The following is a 17,007-nucleotide window of genomic DNA, read 5'->3' as shown; positions in this document are numbered from 1 at the left end:
AGAGAGCTGTGCACCACATGACCTGTCCTGTGACCCGGAAGCTAGCCAGTTGGGGAGTTATGCTAAAAAGCAATTGGAATATAAACATACTTAATGCCCTGGAGGTTTCCCTCTTTGCATGACAGGGCCTGTTATGGAAGAAAGTGTGGCTCAAGCAAACCTCTATGAACTCAATCCAATTAAAATATAAAAGACGATGTTTAGGTTCTGTCTAAAATAAAGGCTATCATTGTCCCATGCTTTTATGTCATCTCTTCTTCACAACTGTCACTCTGCAAGCAAAGCAACTCTACAGTCCTGTACGCTGGGCGGTAACTCTGCCAGGGCTAAGGCTGGCACAACACAGCCATGAGCCTATATGCCTTCCCAACAGTAAAGACCACAGCACAATATTAGGATTAGAAGCAAAGGTAATGTCACAACACTGACAGCTACTTCCTAATAGTCCCTGGAAATGTCACCTTCACCTACCTATGATGTCCCCTCATTACCCATGAGTAAGTGAGGGTTCTTTAGCCAGTATACAGCTTCCTCTCATTACATTGGGAGGGGGGAAATGTGGGAGATACTCTTTGCCCGTAGGATTTTTTTGAGTGCTCTGCACATCCAGCTCTTTCTTGGGGGGAAAGAAATGGAGGAGGTGCAGATGTCCTAATTCGGAACATGTGTTCCCTCTACCTAGTGACCCCTTTCTTGCTTATCTCTGTGTGGAGTGTCTTCTCATTGTTGCCACAGTTGCAAGCAAGAAGTAAATAGGTCAAGGTATCTGCAACATTTATGAGAAGCCTAGCGTTCCTCATCTGCTCTTATTTCTTTCGGTTCTCCCTGGCTGCTAGGGCATTTTGCATAGACAGCCAGAAACACCTAACCAAAGTTCCCATCAGCACGTTACTCAGTTGGGTGCCTCTAATTTTCTACAAGGCAGAGTGACATGGTCCCTTGCCACACATTTTAGTATACATGATCTGAACCCTCTGATGGAGGTGTGTTTCTCCTTGGTGGGGTGCCAGGATTACATGTGGCTGTGGGAGCAGTCAGAGGGCGGAGGCAGTGGGCATATTTTGGGCTGTCCAATGACTTCAGGGGGAGTGTATTAACATGCTACCATCTCTTCTGCAGGTATAATGTTATGCAGTTTTCAAGGGCAGGACCAACCTCTGAATGAACATAGGATTTTGGCTTAGAGCAGGTATTGGGGGTACGAAACTCCCTTGTTGAAACAATTACATTGGCTTCTAATTTGTTTCCAAAGTGCTGGTTATGACCTTTAAAACCCTTTATGGCTTGTGACTGGGATACTGGAAGGAATATCTTCTCCCATATGAACCTGCCCGTTTATTACAGAAATCAATGGAATCCCTGTTGTGCATTCCACCTAGGGTGGCTACAAAAAAGAGGAACTGATTACCAAAAAAACAAAAACAAAAAAGATAAGGACAAAATTTGCATATGCAAAATTGTATGTATAGGTGGAAATTTATAAATAATAACTATAAAGAGAAATACAGTACATCTGACCACCAGGTGACCTGTGTGCATGCCCAGTCTGCTGCCCAGGTGCTGTGGAGGGGCAACTTCAAGGCCCCTCCTTATTGTTCTTTATTTTTAAATTGGCCTTGATTGGCCAACCCATTAAACAGATGACACTTTCAACGAGAGCACTGGCCTCTGCAAGCTCTCCAAAATAGAGGACATTCCTCTGTAAAGTCGGACACCTAAGTACCCTCATTCCATCAACATTAGAAGCGTACTTGTTCAGGATTAAGGCGTCTTCTCTGTAGTCATGCCTAGGCTTTGGAACTCCCATCCTGGGGCGTCTCACCTTGTGCCTTCTCTGATGGTCTTCCACCATGAGATTAACACCTTGCATTTTTTAAAGAACTCCTTTTGTGGATGTTGTTTTAAATTTGTTTCAGTCCAACTCTCCTGAATAATAATAATAATAATAATAATAATAATAATAATAATAAGTGTGAAGCTATTCTGCATGAAACTTTGACATTTATGACTTCGGGAATTGTTTTAGGATTTTGGGCTGTTTCTATATATTTATAGGCTTGTTCTTACTGTGTTTTATTTGTTGTAGTCTTGTATGATTGTTGTTGTAATTATTTAATTATTAACATTTTTAAGCCACCTTGGACATTTCAGTGGAAAGGTGGCATATAACTTCCTTAAATAAACAAATATAAAATTAATATCCTCTCCTCTGCTGCTACGTCCTGAACTCCAATCATCCCCGCCCGTTTTCTGATGTTCTGCCCGTGGTAGTCTTCCGCCAATCAAGAGTATCATTTCACTGGCATATTTTCCCCCTACTGGCATAGCACTGAGCTCCACTAGTGCAAGGGGTTTTAGGAGCCATCCTAGAGAATATAACTCAACAACAGAACCATGCTGTTAATCACATGCAGGAATTTATTGTAACTGCAACACAAAACATGCATCTGTTTTCGCAAAGGAGTAAGTTGGCTTTGAAAGGTCTTGTAATGAGAGAAGCAGTATGCAGATGTATCTAAGTGTAACCAGGCAACATGAACACAAAGGCCTCTTCCTAGAACACTCTGAAAGGCATAAGAACAGGGCAAGCAGTATCTCCATGTTTCAAACCCATATTTGTACTGAGCGACTTGACAATCAACAATAGGGAAACAGGCAATTGTAACTCTCCTAACTACCACTCTGATAAGAAATATTTTGGATAAATTGGACATGGATCCAGTACATCTGGGTTGAAATCTCACAATTAATACATTCAGTGACCTTGGCCATTCAATATCTCTCAGGGCTTGTAAAATTTATAATACTGAACAGCTGTTACGCACAGTGTTGTACAAGGGCAACTAATATGGTATGGCAATCTGTGTAGTATCCATTCATGGGGTGAGGTGAATTTGATCACATCTGTAGTCATCTGTATTCAGCCCTAAACAGTACAGTATATGAAACGGTAGCTTACCATAGGGTGCACATCAAACCACACGGGGAGCCAGTTGTCTGCAGCATCCATCCACACAGATTCCACAGTGCTGTCACTACTGATGAGAAATGTGAGGAAATGGGGGCCTAGTGAAGTTCTCTTCATTGTATGCATGGATGCAATGAGGTGGATACCAATGGTAACTTCCCATGCTATTTACTAAATAAGCAGGTTGTTTGTTGGTTTTGCTCAGTCAATTGGTGAGGGAAATTTCACCACAGCTGTCAGAAATCTGGGGAAATGGGAGAGTGATAAAATTCTCTAAAAGTATTGGTAGGATAATAGAAATGGTCAGTTTACCAAGGGGCTACAAGCACACTGCTGTAAGTTGCAACATAATTTAAATGGTCATCTCTGTGTACCCTCATAGTGGGTCTCTCCTTGTAGATTTCCTTCTGTAGCCTCAGTCAGGCTGATTAGGATGCTTTAAAGTAGAGGTAACAGCTTCTTTGCTTTCTATCCCACCTTTCCTGTGTCTCATATGAAGCCTGGAAAGAAAGATATACAAGTCTCTCCCCATCACCACCAACACAGTGATGTGTGTTCTGCCTCTGCATTCAGATAATATGAATGGATCCCGAAGCATCCGGATCCATGGGTCACTCACTCTTCCTTTGTCACTGCTTAAAGGGGTGCTGGTGTATTTTTTTAATTGCTACAGAGTTTATGTCTGTAGTTTCATATTTCTGAATCACATACAAAAATCCTCAAAAATGAATAGCAAAACTCAATGGACTTGACATTTCTTTTATTAAGCTGTGAGTTGAAGAACCCCCTCAGGGAGCCCTAGCATAGTGTTTCATCTCCTAGAGACCAAAGTGGCCTTCTTTATCATGACAAGAGAGAGATAAAGGAGGAAACATTGTCATAATCTCTAAAGGAAACAGGTTACATTCTAGGATGATTTTCAAGAAAAGAAGCCTTATCTGAAATGAACAGTGAGTGTCTGGCATATATTTAAGGTGGCTCTAATTTTGTAAATTAATCATTGTACTTTTGTAAGATTAAATACATTGTTGCTCAAAGTCTTGTATGGCTTTTAAATGTTTCCTGCCAAATTAACTTTAAACTTGCTTTATTCTTCTACAGTTCTGACTTGTGATATTACCATATCAATCTTCCCTGACTATTACACTGACAAAGTGGGAATGGATGCCCCAGCCAGCCACACTACCACTTATGACATCCATCTTGGCTCTGGTGCCCCTGTGCTGCCAGAGAGGCGAATTTTGACCGTGGTGTCCTTGCTCTTCACCCTGGTATCTCTCACCACAATCAGGCCTGCTGTTGTTGCCAAGGAGTCACATAATGGATGTGAAGAAACACAGGTCTTTTGGGGAGTCCAAGATACAAGAGCAGTCATAGGAAGAGTATTCTCTTATCCCATATCACCATTTGCTTTTCAAGGGAAAATTACTCACTACAAGGTAATCTCTTTTACTGTCTGCTAGTTAAACAGCCTGTCAGGTAGCCAGGATAGTTTATTGAAATGGTTTTGTTCAATTGTAAAATAGCCTGCTGAAAAATAGGGCAGGGGGTGCCATTGAAGGAGGGAAAGGGGGCATTCCTCCCTATATTTCAGGCCATGTGTGGTTTTTCCTCAGGGGCACCTGTATTGCTGGCCAACTTGCTAGTTATATGCTGAATGACTATTGTTCTAAATAATTAAATGACAGTTCAACTTGTGCTGATAACATCATTATAGTTATTACAGGGCATAAATACACAAGCAGAACAAATGCTTTTAAAATACACTGCTTTTCTACAATTAAACAGCACAATTCTTTGTGTGTTTACCCAGAAACAAGTCCTACCATGTTCAATGAGGCTTACTCCCTCCCTTAATCTTAAATATATCCAAGAGCAGCCCTTTAAACCTTGCTGAGGATCTTGCCCTTCTCTGTGCTGAAATCTGAAATGGTACCCCTGCAAACCAGCTGCTTTAGGCAAATTATCTTCAGCTACAACTAGAACAACTCATCTTGGCCAGAACTAGAACAACGGCAACAGACCTATGGCTTTTCATGATGGTATATAAATCTCTTAAGTAATAGACGACACTGTAAAGTGAGGTCAGGGGAAAGCGTTTGGTAACCCTCATTTGAAGACAAGGCACTACCACCATCACATGTAATTGCACCCTGAAAAATCAAACTTTGAGTTGTTTGTAGCACTGCGATCACTGGACAACCTTCCTTTGTAAAGGAGATGCCTTATCAATGGCCAGAAGACTAGCATGTTTCCTGTACTGAAGCTTAGTGTTTTGAATGTGGGAGCGTGTGACAACGTGGAAGGCGACATCACTACCCCATTAAGGGGAGAAGGCTGTTACAGATGTGTGAAGGAACAAAAGAAACCTTTTAGTATTGAGACACATGAGAGCGTTCTAGAGGAGGCTTTTACTGTACAAGCACCCTGCCTTAAACACATAATTTGATGGAAGATCCCAACGTCGTCATCTTCCACTTGTAACCTTCCTGTGTTTCCCCACTGTTTCTTCTGTCTTTTGTCTTAGTCCAAAAATTCTGTCAAGAGGGGAAGTCAGAACAGTGGTGCAAGCATCTGCAGAAGCAGACAGAGGTGGCCATTTTGAATATCAACCCCTAAAAGACCAGTCAGGGATTGCTAAGTGACATCCGAACCTGGACACTATAGGTTAATCGTGGGTTAAACAACCCATAGTTAACCTACAATTAGGAGTTAGGTTCACCATGGGTTGTTTGACTCATGGTTAACCTATAGTGTCCAGGTTCGGACATCACATAGCAAGCCCCAATTGGGGCTGAATGTACAAAAACACTGTGGAATGCACCTGGCACACACCATGGCAAATCATGGGTAAATTAACCCATGATATGCTGCCGTTACTGACTGCTCATTAGAAGGACAGAGACTGAAGCTGAAGCTCCAATATTTTGGCCACCTAATGCAAAGAGAAAACTCGCTGGAAAAGATCCTGATGCTGGGAAAGATTGAAGGCAAAAGGAGAAGTGGACGGCAGAGGATGAGATGGCTAGATAGCATCACGGATGCAATGGATATGAACTTGAGCACACTCCGGGAGAGAGCAGAGGACAGGAAGGCCTGGCGTGCTATGGTCCATGGGGTCACAAAGAGTCGGACACGACTGAACGACTGAACAACAACAATGCTGCTGTTATGTGTGAACAGCCCCAATGGGGAACTCTGGCTTAATGCAAGCCAGGATCTCTGTGCCAAAGCTGGCATATGATGGGAAGATGGAAGGAACGTACAGCCACAGCCCTCATCCACAGCTTTATAAATCATGGTTTATGAGGCCACAGACAATAGTTAAAACACAGCCAGGTTGTTAACTTACTCCCTACACTGGGTTTCTTCCTCATACCCTGCAGTTCAGAGTGAGAATATGCTAACTGTTCACTGGTCATACAGCAGGGAAACAATGGCTGTGCTACCAGTTAAAGGAAAATGTATAAATTATTTTAGCCTGGCCAGCATGAGGAGCAAAATAGCATCCATAGAACCTTTTAGCAAGACAGCAAGTTGCAGAGAAGACAAGACTGAAGGAGAACATAGTCAGGTTCACACACTTTATTTTTCTACACCACAGGACATGAAGACTATGTAAACTGATTCCACTAAAAAGCTTTGGAGCTTGAGGTGATATGAAAGTACTGTTTTATTTCTGATGGCCTGTTCATACATGCAGGCCATCACTTGATAGTTTATTTATTAAATGATAAGCATGCATGGGGTTTTGTGAATCACCCAGGGAGCTTTAGCTATTGGATGGTATAGACATGTAGTAAATAAATAAACCAGCTGTGTAAATTTGTGACCTGCCTTACTGAATTGTGAGCAAGAATACACTAGCTGATGTGGTGCATTTGTTAGGAGTGTTGGGAGGACCAGGCTTAAGTCCCACCCAGCCCTGAAACCCACTAGGTGACCTTGGGCTCTATACTGTCTCTCAGCCCAATCCACGTCACAGGGCTGTTGTGGAGTAAAATGTGTGGGAGGAAAAGAGCCATGTAGATTGTCCAGAGCTCCTTAGAAGAGTGGGATAAAAATGTAAAAAAAGAAAGAAAAGAAATTATGAAGCCTTTTGGAAATTATAAATACTAGAAGGATCAGCAGATAAGATCTTAATTTCTACTGAAATAATTAAAATTTCATTCCTTCCCATGTATGTTAAGAATGCAACATTAATGGATTTACATAGTGATTACAGATTTCAAATAATCACAGCAAATACATCATTGTCTAAACTACTGTTATGATCCTTGTTCGGGGTTATTATTACGGTCTCCTTTCATCTTTCAGAAACTTCCATCAGGCAATGAAGCACCATTCTCCTTTTTCACCTTTTCAAACACAAATCCCTACTCCCTAAGCTTGCAGATAAAAAAATGACTAAAGGCAAATTAAACGAGTACCAAATTTCACACATAATTTTAGAACACATAGCTCTGTTTAATGTGATGCATGCAGAAATAAATTTTCCCTCTCTGATTTTTTTTTTTATTAAACAGGTTATTCTGACAAATGGTTCAGCTTTGCCAAAATGGTTGGAATATAACTCTAACACTAATACTCTTCAAGGGCTGCCAATGCTGGAGGAGACTGGAAAATACCATTTAACTGTAGTTGCATATGGAGAGGCATGTGGGCAGAAAACACCGATAGCTAGTGTAAATTTTGCACTTCACGTTCAAGACAGTATTCTTGTCCCTGAAAAGGAAGTGGGCCCAAACCAAAAGCATGGCGTGTAAGTTACATTGTTTTCTTCTCAAATACATGTAAAATATCTTGTATTAAAACTGTCAGAAAAAAAGGGCTTGGAACCAGAGTTCCATGAGCAGAGTTCCGTTCATGGAATGGGGAGTTCCTCCGCTAGTTCTCCTTTCTCTGTGCAGCCCCCTGAACACTCCCAATCTCTTCTGGATGGTTAGGGGATCCTCTGGAACAGCCTGGGAGGTTGTGTGGGGTGCTGCAGTGGGAAATTGGCAAAAATCCTCCCTGCCACTTCTGTTTCTGGAAACTGGAAGTCCCTTCTGCCAATGGAACAAGTCCTTCCATTTGTGAATGGGCTCTGTTGGATCCAAGCCAATGAACTCTTTTGGGCTGGACAAGTCAGACAGGAAAGAATGCCACTAGAATCTCAATGGAGTTCATGGAAGTGAAATTACTTTTTCAGTTGCAGAGAAAGAAATAAAATAAGGAATTGGGGCTTTGAGAGTTTTACATGGTTTGAGATTATATTCAAGTGCTAAATATAATTACTACTGTGTAGAAAGCTGTACAGAAAGGTATGGGCACATAGAAGAGAGACTGTGTGTGGAGCCAGTCTTTTAAAATATCTGTTATAGTCACTTGCACAGCTGAACAGGAAAGCTGATTAAAACAAAAACAGTATTCCCATTCAACTCTGTGAATGGCTGTAGTAGTAGAGATGTCAAAGATAACTCTAGTTATGTGTATGGTTATTCCTGATGCACACATAGGTTTCTAGGATTGTAGTTGTAGTCCACTGAGCCTCATGCATTGCTCCTTTAATGAAAACAAAAATGTCACATCACACTTGTAAGGGCTGAAGTTCTCCTTCTACTAGAGTTGATGATAATTTTGGAAAATAAAAAGGAGAAACCTGAGATAAAGATGATCACAGACAAGGCTCCATGAAGTCAACATCTCTTCTCACAGGTCAGAAATCTTCTTGGGGCCACCTTTACAGAGTAATGGCTCCCCCATATCCCCCATAACAGAAGAATAAGCTCCTTGTCACATGATGGGGTATGGCATATGCATACCATGAAATCTTCATTCTTATAGAATCGAAAGTGTTTTGTTCTATGTAGGCCTTGGGATTGTGGCCATAGGCTGCTTCTCACATAGCTTCAGGCCAGCTCAGTTCTAATTTGACACCTTGTATATTCTGTGAAAATGCAGCAAGGTGTCAGTAGACCAATGAATCCTACTTCTAAGGTTGCTATCCTAAACATACATACTTGGAATCAATGAGGCTTACCTTTGAGTAAACATGGATAGTATTGGGCTATAAGGTGTTCTTTTTGGAATGCTAAAGTCTTTTAACAACATATGTTTTTGGTTGCAGTATCTGTTCTGAAGCACTGTCTGCAAGGCAAGTTTCCATCACCTTTGCAGAAATCATAATCCATGCACCTAGTTTTCTAGAAGTTCAAGAACGATTACATCTAATTTGCACCATGGCAGAGTATCTCTATTTGGAGCCTTCCTCATTGACACTTACTCCATTCAAAGACTCCTTTGGTAAACATGTTTGGAATCTAACAGTATTAGCTGAAGACATTAGATACATCAACACTTCGAAAAGCCATTATGTAGGACTCTACTGGCCAGTTGGGTTTGGAGTGTTTGCCATGCTGTATGAATTAGTGCAAGTTCTACGACACAATGTTGAGTCAAACAATCTCTCACAGCTGCTGGGATATGAAATTGCTGGTTGGAGAATACTTAAGAAAGAAGGAAATGAAAAAAAGCATTCAGGAAAGCGGTACAGGAGGCAATTAATGGCCACCCCAAGACCTGCACTGAGACCAATCAAAACGGAGACCTTCACAGTTTTGTCAGCTCCTCTTTTATACACACAGTCTGTTGTAAGACCTAGTAAGAGAGTATCACCTTTGTACCAAGCCACCAGGATAGCTATACCCACTTACACAGATACCTTTTTACATCCTGCAGTACACCAAATGTTACTGAATGATCTGACTGAAACACCGGCATCTACCATTTTTCAGTATCTTTCTTCTGAACTTTCACCTTCTCTGATATCAACATCAATAGAATTTGAGGTTAAGGTGGCTTCCAAAACACCACCAATATCAGAGAACCTATACTCTCAAGTGCCACAAGATATATACTCTACAACTAAGAAATCCAAGCCAAAGCATAATTCCACACAATATTATTTAGGCTTTTCTGTGCCAATCAGCAAAACTCCATTCTCAAGACCTGTTCACCACGTAATGGCCACTTATGTTTCACCAGAAGTCATTCCTTCTGAAAGATCATCTGTAGCACACTTTTCAGGAGAAATAACAAGCCTAGATTATGGTGACTCATATGCACAACTAACAGCATCTGAATTACTATCTAGAGATGCCATTTCTATAGAAAAGCTTTCACTGTCATCCAGCTCAACATTGATGAATCTTACAGAATCATCTAGATTTCCTTTTTCCCATGTTGTCATGTCTTTACTCTTGTCAGATGATGGATATCGGAATCAAGGCCTACGTAGCAACTACAAATATGCCTCAGGGTCATTTATGTCTTCACCACTTGCAATACAGACTGAAGTACCTACGTGGAATATTGGCTTCAACTTGGTTGGTATTTTGTCAACATTTGACGCTGCAATTATAACAAGTGCTTCTGCCCACAACCATAGATTGCCTCCTGATATACGCCCAGCAGATCAGTTGTATTACAATGACAATACTCTGGACTTGACAATGTATAGCACTCCAGAATTCAACATACCCGTATCTGTCAATTCCCTAGAATCTCGATTACTATTTAAAAGCAACAGCATTCCTACAATGCTTCCTTCCCTTTCATTATCATCACCTATGGAACTGACAAGAGTATCATTTGGACTTTGCAGTATATTACCAACAGAAGAATTATTGTCTGATAGAAGAGAGGTTAGCCCAGAGGTAATTCATATCTATGAACGTGCACCAGAATCTTTTCCAACTGCTCCACAAACATACAAACTTTTAGTTACAGAAGACAAAATCTCACCTCTTACTATAACTCACATGGACACGGTTCTGTGGGAAAAACAATCAAATTTATTTTATGTTACAAAATCCAGTGCCACCATTTTAAGCAGCAGTTTCCTTGATGAGGAAGAGCTGTATACTTATGAAGCTTCGCTGCTTACCTCGCCTATAGAATTTGCTGGTACCCCCAAGTTCTATTTCCCTACAGATGAATTTGGCTCTTCTGACAGCAGTGTTGTTAGAACTCATACAGGATATCGTGATGCTTTACAAGTGGACACGAATGATTTAAGCTTGGATAGTTCATTTGGAACCAAAACGATCTTCCAAATTACCAGGGAGCTTATGTCAAAACTGATGGAAGAGTCAACTGTCACCTCCAATAAAGAAATACTCACAGAGAAGAGATTCTATGCCACTACATTATACCAAGGACCACAAGGTAAGCTGTGTGTTCATTAGCAGAGTGTTACCAATTCAGTGTGAGCAATTCACACCAGATTTCATTATATGGGGCAACCGTATCCTCATCCATTTATGGCAACAACGTCTTCACAATTTTTTTTTCATCCCTATGAGAAAGGAGTAGTAAATAGAATAAAAGCAGGAGCCCTGTTGGATCTAACGAGCAGTCCATCTAATGCAGTATCCTACTTCCAACAATAGCCAGCCAGCCAGCCAGATACCTTTGGGAGACCATAAGCAGGGCATGATGGCACAAGCTGTCTGTCCTTGCTTGTCCCCATTTGTAGTCAGAAGTATACACCCCTCTGAACACAGGATTCCACTGTGCTGTCACGGCTAGTAACAGTTTAATTCCCCTTTATGCCACGCAAGTTAGTGCCCAACCCCACATCTTGCGGCAGCCTTCATTTAGGGAAACGCAAAAACTAAACATGACATACTAAAAAATACTGCGACTGTTTTTGCACCCACTGGCTTGGCTTTTTTGTGCTATTCCTTCATGTTGGGTGTGACCCTTCTTCCCCCACCCCTTTATTCTTTTATTCTGACTATTATGGTAGCTTAAACAAATTTATTCTAATGCAGTAATTATTTAAAGATACCCCAGATTGTACAGGGTCAGAGAAAAGAAGAACTATGAATTTTATTGTGGCAGCTTTTTTATGACTGCTTAAGCAGGGAATGAAATTTTGTTTAGGCATACTTAGCTCTGGTGGTTGAAGGAGGTTTGGGGATATTGTAAGAAAAGTGTGTTCATGGTCTAAGTTGCCTAATCTTTGTCTCACCCCGATCCAATTTTTTAAACATTCTGTCAATTTTTTTTCTCCCTCAGTCCAACCTTGACTGAATTAAAACCTCAGTCTTAACCTTCTGGCTTGTTGATATAATGAAACAAAACTGCACACTTTTTACGACTGGAATGGGTAGCAGCTCCAGAATCTGGTTGAGTTTTTAGAATTACTGGCTCTAATGAACCCAATCAGACAATTAGGTGTATTTTGTAATCTGGCCATAGCACCCTTGTTAGGCTATTCTAATAATTCTTACTTGGGCCATTGCTGACATCCCTAAAGTTATTTCCTGTATTCCCTTTGTGTTTACTTAAGGATGCCAAAAAATTACCATCATGCAGATAAATAATAGGTGTATCTAGCTCATGATGAAGCTGAGGAGGAGAACAAACTAAGCAGAGACTATGTAATGTATTTATATGTGTGATGCACAGAGACCATGAAGAATTATAGTTATTGAATTTTATGTTAAAAACATTAGTTTTGAATTGTTAAATTTTAAAACAGTAGATTAAAAGTCAGCTTGCTGAGAGGCTTGGTTACGGCAGCAGACCAGGAGGCTTGTAGTTTTTCATTAGCTCTGTGCTTGCCACCTAATATAACAATGGGCGAATGTGGCTTGAATACAATTGGAGTAGAGGAGAAAAGTGGCCAGGAAGTTACTGCGACCAGCTACTGCTGATTGGATGGCACCACAGCTTTGGAGCCAACTCACTCTATAGCCATAAGCAGTTTATCTGAGCAGTCAGATTTTGAAGATTCAGCAGCAGTATCTTTGAAGTACGCAACATGTCAGGAATGCCCCTGTAGTCTTCTGAGCGATCCAACAGCCAGAATCAACAGTCAGACAAAGGGCTGCTTTCCAAGGCTTTATCTCCATTCAACCTAATGAGGCTTACAGATGCTAATTGCCTGAGACTCAGAGGAAATACAAAGGAACAGCCTACCAGGGGTTTCTAAGGGTTAGGACGTCAGTTGGTCTCCATTTGAAGAAACACACAGCAACTCTCTGAACTTAAGGAGGAGGAGGGGAAATTCTCCCCTTTTCCTGTGGGGCCTTGGGGCACAGCTGCTGACATCGAGCCAAACGGGCTGAGCGCCTCAGCTCAGCTCCTGCAACCACTTGCTTGAACTTGCGCCTGTGCCTCGCATCTAAAAGCTCAAGTTGTCCCTCCCTTTCCATGCCAGGGTCAGTATCGCTCCCAGGAATGTGAGTGGGGGGGTGCTCCCCCTCCAGCTATGCCTCTGAAACCTGAGGGGGTTCCTCTCCCACGGACTCCTCCTCAGAATCAGGGCTACTTTAGGACTCTATGGGCTCAGATCCAACCCTGACACAACAATTCCTAATTCACAGATTTAACCATCACTCCCCATAGGGCTAAGTCCTGTTCTTTCATTTAAAAGTCTTGACCTACTTCATGGCTGACTTGAATTTGTGTGGTGCATAAATCAGGGGCAGGCATAAATCAAAATGGAGAACTGAGAGCTTTCCTGGTGTGTGGAAATGGCTAGTTATGACAATGCCACCTTGGCCTCCTCAGCTTCATCATGAGCTAGATACACCTATTATTTATCTGCATGATGGTTATTTTTTGGCATCGTTAAGTAAACACAAAGGGAATACAGGAAATAACTTTAGGGATGTCAGCAACTAAGCAGCCACTTTCTTCTCTCATTTCAATAAACATGCTTAATTATGTTGGTTTCATTTTTCTTGTCAATGGGTTTTTTAAAAACTCAGTGCTACAGTAACCATAGTATTTCATGAATTTGCCCAGAAACATCTTGACGTTTACCTCATATGAGTCTCCACATGGTACAGGAGCAATGGTGACTCCTTTATTTCCAATGTCACAGATCATGCTGATAGGTAAGACATAATTAAAGTTTTAAAGTATAGGCCTAGACATTCCCCAGCCCAAGTACAGAATAGTGCTGAGTTTTCCCTCACACAGGTCAGTAGAAGGGCTACATATATGTCCTGGGAGCCCTTGTGCCTTGTATCTTGATGTTCCTTATGCTCAGAGCCATCATCAAACCTCTACCACTTGTGCCCAGAGCCCACAGTTGGTTGGATTGGGGCAGTGGTGGGGCCCTAGGATCCTAGTGGGAACGCTTCTTCCAAGGGAGTGATAGAATTGAACCCAGGAGAGTGAGGGTAGCCCTTGCATATCACTCATTACCACCTGGTCAGCAGCAGGATTTTAACTTGGTCTTCCTCACTCAGCTGCTCTTCCAAATATCAGTAAATGTGGATAGGGAAGCTGAGCTAGTTGAACTTGGGATGACTCACTCTAACAGAGGGAGCGGTCAGCTGCCTGGATATAGGGGTCTCCCCCAATGAGAACTCAGCAGGACATGTGGGGGCACTAGGGCCTATGTCAGAAATATTCTGAGGTAAACTGGTATAAGCATGCATTTTACAAATTCCTTTTGCTATTCAGTGCCAGACTAGTGAAAGCATGGCTTTCTACCTTTCTTCCCTATTTCTTCACTCCTATGTAGGCCAGACAAACGCCTCACCAAGAGTTGTTAATGCAATTAAGTGGATAACGGCAACAATTGGACACATGTTCTCATTTTCGGTACCTCCCGACACATTTTATGATCAGGAGGATGGAAATACAACCCAGCTAACCCTTGGAATAAGTCCAGTTGATGGTTCACCAACAGGTCCGGAAAGCTGGTTGCAGTTTAATTCAGCTTATCAAACTGTGTATGGCTATCCACTTGATAACGATTTTCAGTATTCACCTCAGAAATTTCTACTCTTTGCCACTGATTCAGGAGGACTGAGGACTTCAGATACCCTGACAATAGAAATACTCAGGCCATCCATTATCCCATGTCACATTTATACTGTAAGAACAAAAAATAGCTATCACTCATTCCTGAGAGACAGGGAAAGAGTTAACTTGTTTTTTGAGAAGCTTTCCAAGTATTTGACTGCTGGCAGTCCTGGGAACATGGCACTACTTCACCTCAAACCTGGGTCCACTGTGATCACGTGGTATAACAAGTCCTTTTGCACAAGAACCAAATGTGCAATACATGACATCCAAGGTGTGTTGCTCAAACTAGGAGTGCCTGGTGAAAATGTTAATCCAGATTTTGTTGAGGCAATGTTGCCAGACTACAAAATTGTTCAAATTGAGGATGTTGCATATGGTGGAATCTGTTTACCTACTGCAAAGCCATTGAATGAATCTCTAACATCAAACAGGACCTTAGCTAACTTTAAGGACAGTCATTCCTGGATAAAAAACATCTTCTCTGCTTTGCTAATCAGCATATGTACTACAATTATGGTGATTCTGATAGTTGCCTTCCACTACTATAAATACTACAAGAAATTATTTAGATCACAACCTGCTTCTGTTCATGGAAAACCCTTCTTTAGCTACATTGATTTGGAAATGGATATGCTGAAATCCCGGAAGTCACCTATACTTGAAAAAGAGGTCCCACCAACAGCTCAGTTATGGTTACCTGTGCCACCATCTTCCCAACTGTACCTCTGCAGACCAAATAGAAGCCTTGTTGCCTCAAGGCTATCTCCACCCCCAAAATATAGACTTCCACCATCTTATGGAAGAACCTTGTCAGACTCATAATTACCTTAAGTCATAGAAGGTATTATCCCACAGCTAGACTATACTGAGAACAGAATGTAGGGAAGACACTTTTTTTTCATCCTTATATAGGAATAAAATGTAAATTGGCTTTTTTAAAGTTGCCAAGAGGCATAATTATGAATTTGGATACATAGTAATTATTCATGATGACATAATTTTAAAAAAACATAGCTAAGTGCCAAGTAAAATAGAATTAGATACAAAATTTTATTTAATGGGTCAATATACTTACCATAAACACATATATGCCTGCCATGCACACCAAGTAATAAGGTGTTATATCACCATTTGCACCTGCTTTGTCTCTCAGAAGCTCTGGGACAATAAAAAAGGTTCCCCAACTGTACTATAGGGTATGTTAATGACTATCGAATAATTAAGTAATTCCCCCCCCCAAAAAAAAAAAAAAAATTAGGGGAATTTTTGGCAGTTAGTGGCAAAACACCCAACCTTTACTGATCAAAATCAACAGATCCTTTTTTTTAATCTCATGTTATGACAGTGGTGTGATTGCTGCTGTCCCATGGCTCCATCCATCCCATGCTGATCTAGTAACCTAAGAATATAGATAATATGTAACATGGGGAGAACTATGCTAATGTTCGCTCCTCTGATTCAGCAGTTGATGGTAGCATGGCTTTCTCCATACAATAGCTTCCCACTGATGTGATTTCTACCTTATATTATTCAATACATGAAGAATGGGTGGTGGTGGTAGTGGTAGAGAAACCATGCCACTTCCTTAACTTAATAATCAGCTTTTAAAATCTCAGCTATAACAATGTAAGGCATTCTGTATCCATTAACTGTTTCCTCTGGCTAAGATGAAGTCAAAGAAAACTGGGGTTTGCGTCTACTACCAAGTAACTTTCCTTTTTAAAGGCAAATTGCCAACTATAACTTTTCCAGGTTTCCTTCATGTTTTGTGGACTAGCCTCTAAAGTTGCCAACTTTTTACTCACTCTTGCTTCTGTGCAGCATAGGATCTGCAGACATTAGCAGGTGATAATTCTTATCTCCACGTCACGGGAAACGTAAACTACCGATTTCTGCAAGTCAAACTCCTGTCAGAGACACAGTAGGTCAGGCTGTATTTTTTGGGTTAGCTGGCCATCCTTGGCTTTCTCTTGTGTTACAATGGCCACAAGGCCCCAAATAAATGGAGTACAAAATTTGAAAGTAATATTTTAAAGATGTTATGAATGGCACCATAGTTTTATCTTAAGAAGTATTTAAAAACACACTAATTTCTACAGACTGACACTGGAAACAATTATTACCTGAATTTCCTAGTCTATTAGGCATTTGAGTTATAGCAACAGTCTAAGCTGTAGGATTTTAAATTCTGTTCTCAAATGCTCTAACACTTTTAAAACAGTGAG

The 17,007-nt window shown here is 41.1% G+C and overlaps 1 protein-coding gene across 1 annotated transcript; it reads left to right on the top strand.

Moving 5' to 3' along the window:
- The first annotated feature begins 663 nt into the window (after positions 1-663).
- On the top strand, positions 664-16,014 carry LOC146340190 (uncharacterized). The gene is made up of 6 exons (XM_084811910.1): positions 664-748; positions 4,070-4,407; positions 7,495-7,730; positions 9,078-11,180; positions 13,769-13,860; positions 14,496-16,014. Exons 1-6 carry the CDS (start codon positions 664-666, stop codon positions 15,602-15,604), a joined length of 3,963 nt encoding a protein of 1,320 aa, XP_084668036.1. The 3' UTR covers positions 15,605-16,014.
- The last annotated feature ends 993 nt before the right edge of the window (positions 16,015-17,007 follow it).

Source organism: Heloderma suspectum, chromosome 7, assembly GCF_057233095.1.
Source record: "Heloderma suspectum isolate Gila_16-S chromosome 7, 16-S_ref, whole genome shotgun sequence".
In the NCBI taxonomy this organism is placed as follows: domain Eukaryota; kingdom Metazoa; phylum Chordata; class Lepidosauria; order Squamata; family Helodermatidae; genus Heloderma; species Heloderma suspectum.
This window is presented reverse-complemented; position numbering and strand designations above follow the sequence as displayed.

Excerpts from the sequence above, each read along its gene's own strand:
- LOC146340190 (XM_084811910.1), top strand. The coding sequence starts at position 664 with ATGTGTTCCCTCTACCTAGTGACCCCTTTCTTGCTTATCTCTGTGTGG. Across the intron at positions 749-4,069 it reads GCCACAGTTGCAAGCAAGAA|TTCTGACTTGTGATATTACC; the intron begins GTAAATAGGTCA and ends ATTCTTCTACAG. Across the intron at positions 13,861-14,495 it reads GTCACAGATCATGCTGATAG|GCCAGACAAACGCCTCACCA; the intron begins GTAAGACATAAT and ends ACTCCTATGTAG.